The 16968-nt window shown below is 41.5% G+C and overlaps 1 protein-coding gene across 1 annotated transcript in view; it reads left to right on the top strand.

Annotated features, from left to right (window-relative positions):
- LOC126285085 (odorant receptor 46a-like) overlaps positions 1 to 16968 on the top strand; it is an 81398-nt gene that overhangs the window by 37123 nt on the left and 27307 nt on the right. Inside the window, exon 5 of the mRNA XM_049984409.1 lies at positions 6602 to 6715. Within this exon, the coding sequence (XP_049840366.1) occupies positions 6602 to 6715 (114 nt within the window). The remainder of the gene's footprint in view (positions 1 to 6601; positions 6716 to 16968) is intronic.

Raw genomic sequence — 16968 nt, 5'->3', positions numbered from 1 at the left:
GTTAAAGACATAAAATCAAATACTTGAAAATGGCATAAAATCCCGAACACTGAGTTGTGCTTAAATAAGCAATAAAACGGTCAAGTGGGGAGTGCTCCTTTAAGAAATATTGTATGACTGTTGCTAAGCAACATCAAAAACTACACTCCTGGAAATGGAAAAAAAAACACATTGACACCGGTGTGTCAGACCCATCATACTTGCTCCGGACACTGCGAGAGGGCTGTACAAGCAATGATCACACGCACGGCACAGCAGACACACCAGGAACCGCGGTGTTGGCCGTCGAATGGCGCTAGCTGCGCAGCATTTGTGCACCGCCGCCGTCAGTGTCAGCCAGTTTGCCGTGGCATACGGAGCTCCATCGCAGTCTTTAACACTGGTAGCATGCCGCGACAGCGTGGACGTGAACCGTATGTGCAGTTGACGGACTTTGAGCGAGGGCGTATAGTGGGCATGCTGGAGGCCGGGTGGACGTACCGCCGAATTGCTCAACACGTGGGGCGTGAGGTCTCCACAGTACATCGATGTTGTCGCCAGTGGTCGGCGGAAGATGCACGTGCCCGTCGACTTGGGACCGGACCGCAGCGACGCACGGATGCACGCCAAGACCTACGCAGTGCCGCAAGGGACCGCACCGTCACTTCCCAGCAAATTAGGGACACTGTTGCTCCTGGGGTATCGGCGAGGACCATTCGCAACCGTCTCCATGAAACTGGGCTACGGTCCCGCACACCGTTAGGCCGTCTTCCGCTCACGCCCCAACATCGTGCAGCCCGCCTCCAGTGGTGTCGCGACAGGCGTGAATGGAGGGACGAATGGAGACGTGTCGTCTTCAGCGATGAGAGTCGCTTCTGCCTTGGTGCCAATGATGGTCGTATGCGTGTTTGGTGCCGTGCAGGTGAGCGCCACAATCAGGACTGCATACGACCGAGGCACACAGGGCCAACACCCGGCATCATAGTGTGGGGAGCGATCTCCTACACTGGCCGTACACCTCTGGTGATCGTCGAGGGGACACTGAATAGTGCACGGTACATCCAAACCGTCATCGAACCCATCGTTCTACCATTCCTAGACCGGCAAGGGAACTTGCTGTTCCAACAGGACAATGCACGTCCGCATGTATCCCGTGCCACCCAACGTGCTCTAGAAGGTGTAAGTCAACTACCCTGGCCAGCAAGATCTCCGGATCTGTCCCCCATTGAGCATGTTTGGGACTGGTTGAAGCGTCGTCTCACGCAGTCTGCACGTCCAGCACGAACGCTGGTCCAACTGAGGCACCAGGTGGAAATGGCATGGCAAGCCGTTCCACAGGACTACATCCAGCATCTCTACGATCGTCTCCATGGGAGAATAGCAGCCTGCATTGCTGCGAAAGGTGGATATACACTGTACTAGTGCCGACATTGTGCATGCTCTGTTGCCTGTGTCTATGTGCCTGTGGTTCTGTCAGTGTGATCATGTGATGTATCTGACCCCAGGAACGTGTCAATAAAGTTTCCGCTTCCTGGGACAATGAATTCACGATGTTCTTATTTCAATTTCCAGGAGTGTATTTACTGACATACATTTGTTTTGGAAATCATGTGCTTCATTTAAAAACGGAGAAACTAATAATGGTGAGGTCATGACCTTATCATGGGTTTGCCCAGCTGCAAGCAAAACAAGGAAGATTTCGGTTTACACCGCCACCTCTACTGCGCTAACCACATAATGGTGTGCGGCGGAAAAACGTTGTGACCACTGTCACAAGTCCCTTTGTTGTTCCAGTCCCTAATAGTCCCAGGAAAGAATGTTTGTTGGAAACCATTCGCGTGGGATCGAATATCTCTATTTTTTACTTAATGGCGTTTTCGGAGACACGTAGAGGGAAGCAATATACCGGTTGACGTTTCTCAGATCGATCGCTCTCGGAATTTTAACAGTAAACCACACCGTGATGCGTAATGCCTCTCTTGCAGCGTTTGCCCATGGAGTTGGCTGAGCGTCTCCTAACGCTTTCACGCTTAGTAAATGAACCTGTAGCGAAACATACTCCTCTTCTTTGGATATCCTCTGTTTCCTCTACCAGTACTGATCTCACAGAAGTCATTTACGACAGATGCGTAGTCTTTCAAAATATAAAAGAACTAAGGCAACCAAACTGATCGTTATCGTACGCTGTTAATTGCAATCGAACTGTTTTAAGTTAGCTACGATTATTTACAATGAAAGAGAACACGCACCAGTGGTTACACAAAGCCATATCATCATAAGGTTGCTAACGCCTTACATTATTCAATCGACTGTTATGTAATTACTCATGGGACAACAGAATCCGCAATTGTGATCACACGAGCTGTTGGTGACAACAGAATAAAAGCCGTTACAACAAACAGCGTCTTGTCATGATGTCGTAAAAAACTCTAAATATATGAAATGGGAAGTTTTTGTGCGTTGCCAACAAAACGAGCTGTGGTTAATTTGCTACATGTCTGTACAACAAAGGAACAGATTCCAAAGCTTTCACAAGGTTGCATTTACATAGATAGATAGAACAGTGAGTAACCACTTACATATGAAAAGTAATTGCACGCGACAGAGCAAAAAAACCGTAAATGTTCTCATTCCGTGAGCACTGAAATCTGGAGTGCTAAAACAATTAACTGGATAGTTTCAGCCATGTACTGACAATTAAAATCTAGCTGTGTTTGACTTTCTACTATTATGTACAACTATAGGACTAATAAACAATAAACGCCACTACATAATTGATCCAAACAACTGAAAACAGCATTGGTTTTCAGTACAATTACGCACAATGACAAGGGATCAGATAACATACCTTACACCAAACTGTGTCCTCTTTTGACACATTTGACCATAAGTAGATAGCTGCAAAATAAGTTACAAAATAAACAAGAATGATAATTAAAATCCTTCAGAACTATCGTATGTCGTGATAATATAATTACAGAAAACACATTGCTATTGAAAATGTAAATGCGTTAATCATCCGTTGTGGTTGTTATCGTGTACTGTTAATAAAATTACAATAAGCGACAATTATTTACAATAAAAGAGACAAATGCCAGTGGTTACCAAACACTAAGTTGACAGGACCACACAATTTATTGTACAATCGACTGTCGAATAACTAGATACACTATAACAGAACCAGAAATTGTGATTACATAAAAATGATCATGTTTACAGAAGAAAAGCAATGAAAAAATAAAAGTTTTCATTGAAAATATAGAGGAATAAAAAATCACGACTGGGTAGCTTTGTATGTCACTAACAAAGTAAATGCGAGTTGTGTGAGTTTTCTACGTGTCTGTACAGCGGAAGAACAAAATCACAGCTTACACAAAGATGCACTAACGTTTCCAGATGAAACAACGAGTAACTGATTTCACAAACGAATATGAAGTGATTGTTCACTACTGCAGGCAGTAAATGTGCTAAAGAAAGTGATGATGAGCAGAGAATAAAAGCGGTTACAAAAAAATGTGTTTTCATTGAGAATGTGGAAAAATAAAAGAACTAAACTGAGTAAATTCAGTCATTTGTTGACAACTAAATCCAGTTGTGTTATATTTGCTATTGTTATGTACGATAAAAGCGGAAATGACCAGTGGTTGCCAAAAGGTATATCATAATTAAATAGATACATTAGTGGGTGAGTGATTAAACAAAAGATTATGATGTAAAACATCTAATGGTTCTATCACCATTAAAGTGTGTCAAAAGAATATAAAACATCCAAAAGTGAGGTATGTATAAATACAGGTCTGCAAGACATAAGCTTTACGACCAAAACAACGTTGCACCATCGACGTTATATAGCTAAAAGTATCAACGCAAAAAATTTAAGCGTACATAAAACCTCATCACAAGCAGAGTAACTAAACTACGCACTAAGAGCTGCCTAAACATTAGCTGCATCGTTTCTGTATTGGAGTGGACATCAGTATACTGTTCAGAACACTACGACTTGAATGAATATGAAAATATACGAGAAAACTTCAAGGGAAGTGAGTTCAGTTACTGTTGCTCAAGAAACTAGCGTTCATTTAAGAACTTCGGCATTTATTGTTCTATTTTATAGCTACGTAGAAAAAATTTTCAGTCGTTTGAATTTATTATGTAGTGGCTTCTATTCTTTATCAGTTTTGTACTTGTACATAATGTTAGCAAGGTAAACACAGCTAGACTTTAATTGTCAATAAACGACTCCAACTACCCAGTTTAGTAATTTTAGCATTCCATATTTTGAGCGACATCATGTTTTCTTGTAATCGTCTTTATGCATTGCTCAAGGTCACTTAACAGTTTGTCTACTAAGTTGTGTACAGTTACTTGATGTGTGTAAGTGGTTACTCACTATTTTATGCATCTCATCCATCTATGTAAGTGCAACTTTTTGTGACTTTTGGAATCTGTTCCTTTGATATACAGAAATGTATCAAATTAAGCATAGCTAGCTTTTAGTTAGTTAGCAGCGCATTAAATCTGCTCTGATCAGCTATTTTCAGTTCTTTCATACCTTCAGTGACATCATGTTTTGTAGTGGCTTTTATTCTGTTGTCATGATCACATTGTATGATCACAACTATGCGCAATTGCTTTCGCCTAGCGGTCTACAGAATGTTTACAATCAGTCGTCTTGGATTTGGTCTTCAACATTACATACGACAGCCAGACCATTTATCTCTTGACTTCAACATGATTCGGTGGGTATTTGCTAAAAGTGTGTTATCAGTGCGAGTTGCTTATTGCATTCGTTAAGATGCTGCAGCTGCAGCCCAATTTCCTGTTTTGTTTAACGGTGGATAATCCGTAGATATTCAGAGAAACTAAACCGGTCGTAACACAATAAATATGTAACAATACAGCCAAGGTGGTTTTCATTAATTATTACAGTAAAAGTAAAGTTGTCATAAACCCAAGGTATAGCCTGAACACCACAGCCCTTTACCAGATACGGTCATACTGGAGATAGAATGCCTACCTCTGACTTCTGAATTGACCTACCAGCCAGTTGTGGGGAGAACTACACAGGGTGTCCCAAAAAGAATGATCCGAATTTAAATAGAATTATTTATTAGGAGTAAAGGCTTAACACCAACAAATTACATACTAAATTACTCAGAAAAGAGAGAAGTTTATAAAAATTCATCATAAATGTTCAATATGTCCTCCACTGGCTGCACGGACGACATTTAGCCGATAGCCGAATTCATCCCAAACTGAGTGTAAGGTGTCTTCTGTCACTGAAGCTACAGCAGCTGATATTCTGGTTTTTAGTTCATCAATGTCACGAGGCAAGGGAGGTACGTAAACACATTGTTTAACATATCCCCACAGGAAGATATCACATGGTGTTAAGTCAGGGGACCTAGGAGGTCCTGTTCGCCCTATCCAACGTTGAGACACGTGGCACTGAGGAAACTGTGCACGTTGTTGTGCCAGTGCAGTGGTGCTCCATTTTGCTGATAGATGAAAGTGTCAGAGTCAAGTTGTGCGAATAGCTAGTTCGGTAGCATTACAAGCTATTATTGTCCTGTTCCGGTTCTTCCTCAAAAAAGTAGGGCCCATAAACCTTGCTTTGCGAAACATCACAAAAACATTCACTTTCGGTGAATCACGTTCGTGTTAAATTGTTTCATGGGGATTTTCGCGCCCCCATATGCGCACATTATGACGGTGAACCTTAGCGCTAATGTGGAAAGTTCCCTCATCACTGAATATAAACCGTGACATAGAAGTGTCGTCTTCCACGTCCTCTAGAACAGCACTGCTAAAGTCCACTCGCTTCACTTTGTCAATATCTCGAAGAGCTTGTACCAGTTGTAATCGGTATGGTTTGAGGGCTAAGCGACGCCATAACACATGCCACACTCTCATGCGCGGTAACGCAAGTTCTCGGCTAGCACGATGCGTAGACGTGCAGGGGCTCGGCTCAAAATGTTCGTCGGATTTGTTCCATTGTTTGTTCAGGAACACGTGGCCTGGCCGGACTTTTGCTTTTACAGGGGCACCCTGTTTCTTCAGACACTTTATACCACCGTCGAATGTTCTTTGGTGATGGTGGTTAAACACTAAATCGAATATGAAACAACCGCTGAACTGCGATCGCTGATTATGACTAAATTCAATACCACAACAGGTCTTCTGTTGCGCGGACGCCATACTGTGCGAGACTGGCTGCATGCTCCAGGTCAGTGCTCGTAGCGACATCTAGCGGATTTTTTTCTGAAGCTCTAGACCATGCCGATTACATCTAGCGCTGTTTCAGTTCCCTAGTGACATTTGTCTCAGTATTATTACATGCTAAAATCAGGTCATTCTTTTTGGGACACCGTCTTGTTTAATGTGTACTTCAAGCTATTGTGCAACTCAGCAGTTTTCACATAAAACATTTCCAGAGATGAAATTGGTAGTAACTGATGTATACAGATCGTAGACATGTGGTATCGAATCCAGACTTCTACATAAGCAGCCTGGTTTACTACTATTGAGCCAAGAACACCACCGAATGACAACAAATATTGGTAACAAACGAAATTGTACTTCAGTTAGAGGATTATACAACAATTAACATTTGTTGTTTCAGTTGCTGCAGGAGGACGTGGAGGTCATCCAGACGGTTAAGATGCTGATGAGCTCCACCTTGTACGCTTACCAGGTGGCACTGTTCTGCCTGCTCGGTCAGAAGATCATCAATGAGGTCAGTATCACTTGTAACCTTTGCAATGCTACCAAGACCTCACATCGCAGTTTGTAAGTCTAAGGCATGCTCCTTAAAGCAACAAAAATCTTCAACGTCGTGCATGCTTTCACCCTTAACGTTGCCAATAACTCCATTTCACGTATCTGAAACGAAATAGCTCCGGTGGTAAATTTACATGGTCCCTTATTGTTTTTACGCTCGTTCGTACGTAAGGATGATTTATACACTAACAAGAAAAGACCGCAGTACCGTTGTTGTTGTTGTTGTTGTTGTCTTCAGTCCTGAGACTGGTTTGATGCAGCTCTCCATGCTACTCTATCCTGTGCAATCTGCTTCATCTCCCAGTACCTACTGCAACCTACATCCTTTTGAATCTGCTTAGTGTATTCATCTCTTGGTCTCCCTCTACGATTTTTACCCTCCACGCTGCCCTCCAATGCCAAATTTGTGATCCCCTGATGCCTCAAAACATGTCCTACCAACCGATCCCTTCTTCTAGTCAAGTTGTGCCACAAACTTCTCTTCTCCCCAATCCTATTCAATACCTCCTCATTAGTTACGTGATCTACCCATCTAATCTTCAGCATTCTTCTGTAGCACCACATTTCGAAAGCTTCTATTCTCTTCTTGTCCAAACTAGTTATCGTCCATGTTTCACTTCCATACATGGCTACACTCCAAACAAATACTTTCAGAAACGACTTCCTGATACATAAATCTATATTCGATGTTAACAAATTTCTCTTCTTGAGAAACGCTTTCCTTGCCATTGCCAGTCTACATTTTATATCCTCTCTACTTCGACCATCATCAGTCATTTTACTTCCTAAATAGCAAAACTCCATTACTACTTTAAGTGTCTCATTTCCTAATCTAATTCCCTCAGCATCACCCGATTTAATTTGACTACATTCCATTATCCTCGTTTTGCTTTTGTTGATGTACATCTTATATCCTCCTTTCAAGACACTGTCCATTCCGTTCAACTGCTCTTCCAAGTCTTTTGCCGTCTCTGACAGAATTACAATGTCAGCGGCGAACCTCAAAGTTTTTATTTCTTCTCCATGAATTTTAATACCTACTCCAAATTTTTCTTTTGTTTCCTTTACTGCTTGCTCAATATACAGATTGAATAACATCGGGGAGAGGCTACAACACTGTTTCACTCCTTTCCCAACCACTGCTTCCCTTTCATGCCCCTCGACTCTTATGACTGCCATCTGGTTTCTGTACAAATTGTAAATAGCCTTTCGCTCCCTGTATTTTACCCCTGCCACCTTTAGAATTTGAAAGAGAGTATTCCAATCAACATTGTCAAAAGCTTTCTCTAAGTCTACAAATGCTAGAAACGTAGGTTTGCCTTTTCTTAATCTTTCTTCTAAGATAAGTCGTAAGGTCAGTATTGCCTCACGTGTTCCAACATTTCGACGGAATCCAAACTGATCCTCCCCGAGGTCCGCATCTACCAGTTTTTCCATTCATCTGTAAAGAATTCGCGTTAGTATTTTGCAGCTGTAACTTATTAAACTGATAGTTCGGTAATTTTCACATCTGTCAGCACCTGCTTTCTTTGGGATTGGAATTATTATATTCTTCTTGAAGTCTGAGGGTATTTCACCTGTCTCATACATCTTGCTCACCAGCTGGTAGAGTTTTGTCATGACTGGCTCTCCCAAGGCCGTCAGTAGTTCTAATGGAATGTTGTCTACTCCGGGGGCCTTGTTTCGACTCAGGTCTTTCAGTGCTCTGTCAAAATCTTCACGCAGTATCTTACCTCCCATTTCGTCTTCATCTACATCCTCTTCCATTTCCATAATATTGTCCTCAAGTACATCGCCCTTGTATAAACCTTCTATATACTCCTTCCACCTTTCTGCCTTCCCTTCTTTGCTTAGAACTGGATTGCCATCTGAGCTCTTGATATTCATACACGTGGTTCTCTTCTCTCCAAAGGTCTCTTTAATTTTCCTGTAGGCAGTATCTATCTTATCCCTAGTGAGATAAGCTTCTACATCCTTACATTTGTCCTCTAGCCATCCCTGCTTAGCCATTTTGCACTTCCTGTCGATCTCATTTTTGAGATGCTTGTATTCCTTTTTGCCTGCTTCATTTACTGCATTTTTATATTTTCTCCTTTCATCAATTAAATTCAATATTTCTTCTGTTACCCAAGGATTTCTAGCAACCCTCGTCTTTTTATACCTACTACCGCAGTACCAGAAAATAATTAATTTCTAGTAATGGATTTCGGGATTACATTTGTCTAGCTAACACATTTAAGTGATGAACATTGCACAACCACTGATTAATTGAACCACGAGATAAGCCATTGCAACAGTGAATTCTAACAGATGTAATAAAATATAACTTACTATTACATTTTACTTGAAAGAATGTTAAATCTTGTTAAATAGAGAGAATATTTTATAACTGAGACGACTTCTATTGACAGTAAATAGTAACTCTTATAAGTTAAGTTGTTGTTGTGGTCTTCAGTCCTGAGACTGGTTTGATGCAACTCGCCATGCTACTCTATCCTGTGCCAGATGCTTCATCTCCCAGTACGTACTGCAGCCTACATCCTTCTGAATCTGCTTAGAGTATTCATCTCTAGGTCTCCCTCTACGATTTTTACCTTCCACGCTGCCCTCCAGTACTAAATTGGTGATCCCTTGATGCCTCAGAACATGTCCTACCAACCGATCCCTTCTTCTAGTAAAGTTGAGCCACAAACTCCTCTTCTTCCCAATTCTATTCAATACCTCCTCATTAGTTATGTGATCTACCCATCTAATCTTCAGCATTCTTCTGTGGCACCACATTTCGAAAACTTCTGTTCTCTTCTTGTCCAAACTATTTATAGTCCATGTTTCACTTCCATACAGGGCTACAGTAATATTAAATTTACCTTTTGTAGTTTTTGTAGTGAAGTTCTGGAAGAGGTCATTCAGTTGTCTGTATACAGGTTAGCTTATAAAGAGCATCGTAAAACTTTTCTAAGAAAAATTCTTTTTCTTATTAGTGTCCAGACGTGCGGTCGACTAACTATGAAATATAGAATACCTGAGACTCTGGAAATCTGATTAATAAATAATTTTGTGAAAGCCATCCCGTTTTTATCTTACAGCAATTCAAATTATTATTTAGAAAAATTGTTTCGTACATTTACAAGTTTCATGGCAGACATCTTCTGCAAAGAAAACACAATGGAATTTGCCAACTTACAGCGAAAATTAGTTATCGTTTACAGAGTTTAGTCCTTTTTAGAAATTAGAATGCTCATCAGCAGAGGAAATCATCGTGGAAAATAAGAATATCGTAGTAACTGCGATGCATATCATAAGACACAAGGAATAATTACAATATTAAGAAATAGAACTCACTAGAACTAAAATGTCTGACAAGATAGAATCTGATAGTTCGAGAGGCTAACAGAAAGGCACATCGTAATTTATAGTAGTAATAGAGATGTTGATGCCACGCCAACCACACTAAGCTTAGAATTAACACTCAGACACTCAGTGTTACATGATCGCTGCAGTTAACGCAAAATATATCTTTCCTTAGACATATATAATTAATTATTTCTACCGGGCACGGGAGGCGTTATTTCACAGTAACCGTAAGAATGTTTGAATGCAAGCATGCAAACGCGCATCGACTGCATTCACAGGTGCCGAATGTCAGTTTTCGGATGGAGTTCCATGCATGTGGCACTCTGTCAGTCAATACAGCGACCGCTAATGCTGTTTGCGGATGCTGGAGTAGTCGACCGATGATGTCCCTTATGTGCTCGATTTGGTGATCGAGCAGGTCAAAGCAACATGTCGACACTCTGCAGAGCATGCCGGGTTACAACAGCGGTATGTGGACGAGTGTCATCCTGTTGGAAAATATTCTCTGGGATGTTCACAAGTGGCAGCATCACAAGTCGGATCATCAGACTGACGTACAAACTTGCAGTAAGTGTGAATGGGATAACCACGAGAGTGTTCTTGCTGTCACACGAAATCGCACCCCAGACCATAACTCCAGGTGTAGGTGGAGTGAGTCTAGCATGCAGACAGGTTGTTGCAGGCCTTCAACTGGCTTTCTTCTAACCAACACACCGTCATCACTGGTACCGAGGCAGAACCAGTTTTCATCGGAAAACACAAGTTGCCTCCACCTTGCCCTTGAGTGAGCTCTCGCTTGACACCACTAAAGTCGCAAATGGTGGTGATTTGGGGTCAGTGGAAAGCACGGTGTAGGGCGTCTTGCTCGGAGCTGTCCTTGACGTAAGCGGTTTGTAACAGTTCGTCGGGTGACTAAGGCGCTAACTGTTGTTCATATTACTGCTGCAGATGCAGTACGATGCTCCAGAGCCATACTCGGGACACGGTCGTCTTCCTTCTCGGTAGTGCCATATGGTCGTCCAAAGCCCGGTCTCCTAATGACCGTACACTCTCGTGTACAACGCTGCCAGTAAACATGTACAGCAGCTACATTTCTGCCAATTCTTTCTGCAGTATCGCAGAAGGAACATCCAGCTACCCGCAGTCCTCGCTCAAACTAAGTGCACTGTTCATAATGTTGTCGACGACGCCTTATAGACGTTCTTGACTGACATCAATTCACCACATCCAGTCTCAGAGATAACTAACGCTCACAACCGCTACAGAGTGTATTTAAAGGGAAGCTGATTTGCATCTTCATACTGCCCCACTATCGCCAGTTTCAAGCGACTGGCGAGAAATTTGAATAGATATCATCTTTCACCATACACGCCTAGAGACTTTCGTTTGTACCAGAAAACTCTTTCTTATAGTTGCAGCTTTTTCCGTCAGGTTATGACCTGCTGTCAGACCAGGATCTAGGGGGGAGGGGAGGAGGGGGAGGGGAGGAGGGGAGAGGGGAGGAGGGGAGGAGCGAGGACGAACCGGGGTATCTGCCACGGGCGGCAATTTCAGAGGGTGCGAAATTCACATTCTTTGTTTCACAAAGCGCCTAGCATTCAGCACACATTGGTCTGTCGATTATTATACATAAGATTTTGAAAAGCAGCCGTTTGCTTTCGAGCATTTTTGAATAGATTGTAAGTCGATTTCTGGACAAATTACAAGCTGATTTTTGAATGTGTGCATAGTGTATGCCATGTCTCTGTCATGGGAATCCCCGTCGCATCTAGAAATAAAAAACTTTCCCTCAGACAAAAGGGAATGGGGCTGTATGAGCTGTGCCGAATAAACCCGAACGGGTGAATGCCAATCGCTGTTTTGCGGTTGGTAGGGTGAGCGAATGATCAGCGTTGTTATAATTACTAGCGAAGTCCATAGATTCCACCTACCAGAGTGGAAATAAACGACTGGCAGGAATAACAGGTAAGAAAGATTACATACCATCTTCTCGGTGTATGTGTTACCGGCCAAACCCCTGTTTTATTATGAACTAGTTTCGCCTAGGTCAAACTCGTTCATCCTGTTACCGATAGGATAAAACAGTTTGGCCTAAGTCGAATCGGTTGGTGATTTCTGTGGATGGATACATGTAAGGTGATCTAGTGACACATGTGAAATTACTGATTATTTAATAAATAACTAAAATGAATCACATTGACTATTTTGTTTCTATTCATTTGTTCAGTTTACTTTGAAAAGCTTATAGAAGATACAAACTAGGTAAAATTAGTTCAGACTAGGAAGTACTACTTAATCCTAAAGCATATAAATTCTAACTGGGATATGCCGATTCGACCTTGGCTAAACTGTTTTATCCTATCGGTAACCGGATGAACTAATTTGACCTAGGCGAAACTAGTTCATCCTAAAATCGAGTTTAGACGGTAACATATCCAAGTTAATGAAATTTTGACAGTTGTAAGTAGGCTGTTTAGGTTTTTTTATTGGTAACGCCACATAGCGCTCTGTGTGAAAAATCACTGGCTGTGCTGTGTGCAGTCAGTGGCTGGTTGGCATTGTTGTAATACTCGCCATTGTAGTGTTGGGCGGCTGGATGTTAACAGCGCGTAGCGTTGCGCAGTTGGAGGTGAGCCACCAGCAGTGGTGGATGTGGGGAGAGAGATGGCGGAGTTTTGAAATTTGTAAGAATGGATGTCATGAACTGATGTATATATTATGACTATTAAGGCAAATACGTTGTTTGTTCTCTATGAAAATCTTTCATTTGCTAACTATGCCTATCAGTAGTTAGTGCCTTCCGTAGTTTGAATCTTTTATTTAGCTGGCAGTAGTGGCACTCGCTGTACTGCAGTAGTTCGAGCAACGAAGATTTCAGTGAGGTAAGTGATTTGTGAAAGGTATAGGTTAATGTTAGTCAGGGCCATTCTTTTGTAGGGATTATTAAAAGTCAGATCGCGTTGCGCTAAAAAAAATATTGTGTGTCAGTTTAAGCACTTTCGTGTATAATTGTTCATAGGGGACGTTTCACAGTAAATTTTTGTCAGATCGCTACACTACTAAGGACGAGTTGTACACTCCCGTAATAGCGCGGTAAATGCATTGTACGAATATGTTATAACGCCAAACCGGAGAATAAACACGGGATAAATGAACCTGTGATTGTGGCAGGTTTCGTGAAGTTAATCGGCGAGTAAGTTTTGGCAATGGCAGGAATAGTTACAGAATTAGTTATGACAAGATTGTTTGTTAGAAAGAAGAAGGAGAAGGAACAGGGACATTATACAAATTATATGGAAAAATATGACGATTCCAAATTTATATAAAAATTTCGTACCACTGCTTTTCGATCTCATACTTGAGAAACTTAAGCGTATAAGTGAAACGTGAAGCTATTTCATAACTTAAAACTTTTTGCGTGTAGTAGGCACAATAGGCATTTGATATTAGTACTTCATAAATTATGTTCTGTTGTGTTATTTAAGTAAATGAATAAAAATGACTATATGTGCCAAAACAGTCTGGCTTATTAGGCGTGTGTTACAATTGCTGTGAAACTAGAATGGCCTATTTCGCTTTAGCTAACAGACAGTGACGCATAGACGTAATCAAATCGAGAAACCACATCACTCTTGAGTTCTAAACGTATTAACAGCTTTTTCAGTATTAGACAACGACCTTTTGATTTTTCATGTAGGAAACATTTGACGAATTTTAGGTAATAGGTTCTTTCGCAGAAAGGAAAGCAGGCCCTGTAAATCTGTAGCAAGACTAGAGAGAAAAACATGGTGGGACCTAAGGATTGAAGAAATTTGTACTGTCTTTCTTGTCTCTTTTCTCTACTTGTTTTATGTTTCCTTTATTTAATTTTATTATAGCTAGTAGCCAATAAAGAGTGCAAATATTCTGAAGAGTTCTTATTCTTCCGGTCACAAATAACCCTATCTAATACTAATCGTGAGTTTTTTTAAGGCGGGGGGGGGGGGGGAGGGTAGAATGTCAAACTAGCCGACTGGGAAAAGGAGAGACACCACAGAACATTTTAATTTCCACTGTCCTGAATATAGGTTTGATGGCTTCCGTTACAAAATGCACACCTTGAATTCCACAAAGCGAAATACAGTGATGTGCTATAGAAGAACGCTGTGTGAAGAGGCGTGACACTACACTTCAGCTCACTTAAGACCGAATAATATGCCTTACATTTCCTCGAACATATACATTTTATATATCAAAATCTTCAGAATGACGTGCGCTGCAAAATGAACATATTTTTGAAAACCGATTTTTTAAAAATTTTGACGTCCTATCTCAAACGCTCGAAGGAGGGAGGGGAGGGGGGGGGGGGTGAGCACCACTATCAAGTTTATGCCCCGATTCGGAAATACTGTAAATCCAGAGCTGCCTGATGTACGTCGATTTATAGGCAAAAAGTAACCAACACCGAGGTTATTCCAAAACCATAATAACGTTAACCATTGTTATGACTTACTAGTAAGAAGTACATGAGTGATTATTACAACGCGCGCTGTCGTACAAGTGTCACCTGGAACGAAAATGAATTCCATGCAAGTTCTCATTACAGTGTGGTTTGATTTTGCTGGACGATTTCGTAAGGCTGAATTTTCCACACTCCGACCAAGGCCTTACGATTGGCGTTCTCCGAGCAGCTCTTCACAGCATTACAGGATTTCATTACCGTTCCGCAGGGAATATTTAGTCTTTGACGTTGGTATTTGAATGTAATTTTCTGCTTGGAGTGTGAATCAGTAGCTGAGTCGTTAAATTTGAGACTAAAAGCCCAGAGGCTACGAGGTAGCTACAGTCAGCGAATTCCGAAAGAAAGTTAACTGCTATAAAGTCTGAATTCGAAGACTTGGCTTTATCACGGGACCTTAGTTGCTTCGCTACACCATTGGGAATTACTTCTAAGTTACTCATGCTGGCAGCTTTCCTTCATCCGTATTCTGGAATATTTACTTTGTCCTCTTTAACGAAATAAGTTCGGAAAATCTTGTTTACACACTCTGCTTTATTGGCACTGTAATCGGTAACATTACCATTGCTGTCATGTAATGAAGGTATTGAGTGTGTGTAGCCGCTGGTGTACTGACATATGACGAGAATCTCTTTGGATTTCCTGCTGGACTTCCAGAAGAATTTCGCTTTGGAACTATTAAAAGCATCGAGAGAAACTCCTGTACAACAGCACCACTCTTCGTGATTTTGCGTTCTTTTACTTCTGGCGTGATTTTTTAGTTGCTTTTCTGCTTCATGGTTCCGACCTGATTTGTGTACCATAGGGGACATGTTCCGTCTCTTATTAATTTATTTGGTAGGCCATCAGTACTACACCTATGAATTTAACTCACACCTGGTCTACGCTTACAGCCAAACTATAATGGAACACTTGAGGTAGTTCGCGGTCATTGACTCTCTTCACCACATATGAAGGAATAACTATCTTGCTTTGTTTTTCTGTAGTGGATTAGAACTGGACCTTCTCACGAAGACACCTTGTACACATATCCGGTAGAAGTGAATAGTACTCAGAGTGTACTAGGGCTATTCGGAAAGTAAGTTCCGATTGATCGAGAAATGGAAACCACTATGATAATCAGAAATATTTTATCTCCAGCAGTTAGCTACAGCTTCCAACCACTGCTCTGCACAGTCTCCACTTCGACTTAGACATTTGTCGTAGCGGTGTACCAACTTTCCAATACTCTCGTCATAGAACGCAGCCACCTGTGCTTCCCGCCAATTCTCTGCGCTAATATATAGCTCGTTGTCGTAGTTAATGTGAGCTGAGATGGAACACAGAGAAAGCCAATTACAGGCTGTAGTGCGGGTGATCAAACACTTCCCATCGAAAACGCTGCAGGAGCATCTTCATTGCCCCTGCAGATAACGACCGAGAATTGTCACGAAGCAGAAACCATATGACAGTTCTGTAATGTGGGCTGCATAACATCAGGCGAACTCTTTCACCAGGACCCCACACTCGGCGGGAAACACTATTTTCTACGCATCTTTATGTGCTCATCATACGCTCAGAACTGAAAAGAGCGAAGTGATGCAACTGACAGGCGTATTAGAGACACTGTAGAACACATAAGTGCAAAGCTTTATTAGAGTTTCACAGTAGTTTCCATTTCTTGACCGATCGCAACTTACTTTCCGAATATCCCTCGTATAACAAGTGTGGTAGCACAAAGTCGCCATTGACTTAGAATGCTGGAATAAAGAGACAAGAAAATTTTTGAACATTTATTGATCTACTGGGCCACTCGGCCTCGCGATAACAGATTTATATTAATATTTTTGGAAGCTCTTAACGATTACGCTACACGGTCTATAGTGTAAGCCGCTTCACACATAGTATATTTTATCACTTTTAGCTAAGAAATGTAGTAAAAGGTGTTGCATACAACGCAATTCCAGAAGAGAACGCATATTCGGATGCAGTACTCAACACTTTTACCCATACTCAATAGATATACTGCCTTTTATGAAATTATTTTATTTATTTTTGAGTATCAGGTCACATAAATGACATAACCATGTTACAAAGTGTAGGACTGGTGACAGTAGGTGATGCGACGGTCTACCGCTAAAGTAAGCCCTAGCAGTTTAGTGGCGTCTATGTGCCGGACGACTGTAAGAAATCAGTGCAGAAAAATAGGCCGAAGTGGAGAAATCGTAGAATAGGAAAAAGAAGGTATCGTGTTTTGACGTACCTATCTTCAAAGACATCGTGAACGAAGTTGCCCACTTTATTGATATATCAGTGTGTAAATATGTACAAGGAATTATGTGTAGCTCGCAGCCACATACCACTGTTTGGAAACAGTG

Source organism: Schistocerca gregaria, chromosome 8 (assembly GCF_023897955.1).
Source record: "Schistocerca gregaria isolate iqSchGreg1 chromosome 8, iqSchGreg1.2, whole genome shotgun sequence".
Taxonomy (NCBI): Eukaryota; Metazoa; Arthropoda; class Insecta; order Orthoptera; family Acrididae; genus Schistocerca; species Schistocerca gregaria.
The sequence above is the reverse complement of the archived record's forward strand: the minus strand, read 5'-3'. Positions and strand labels throughout refer to the sequence as shown.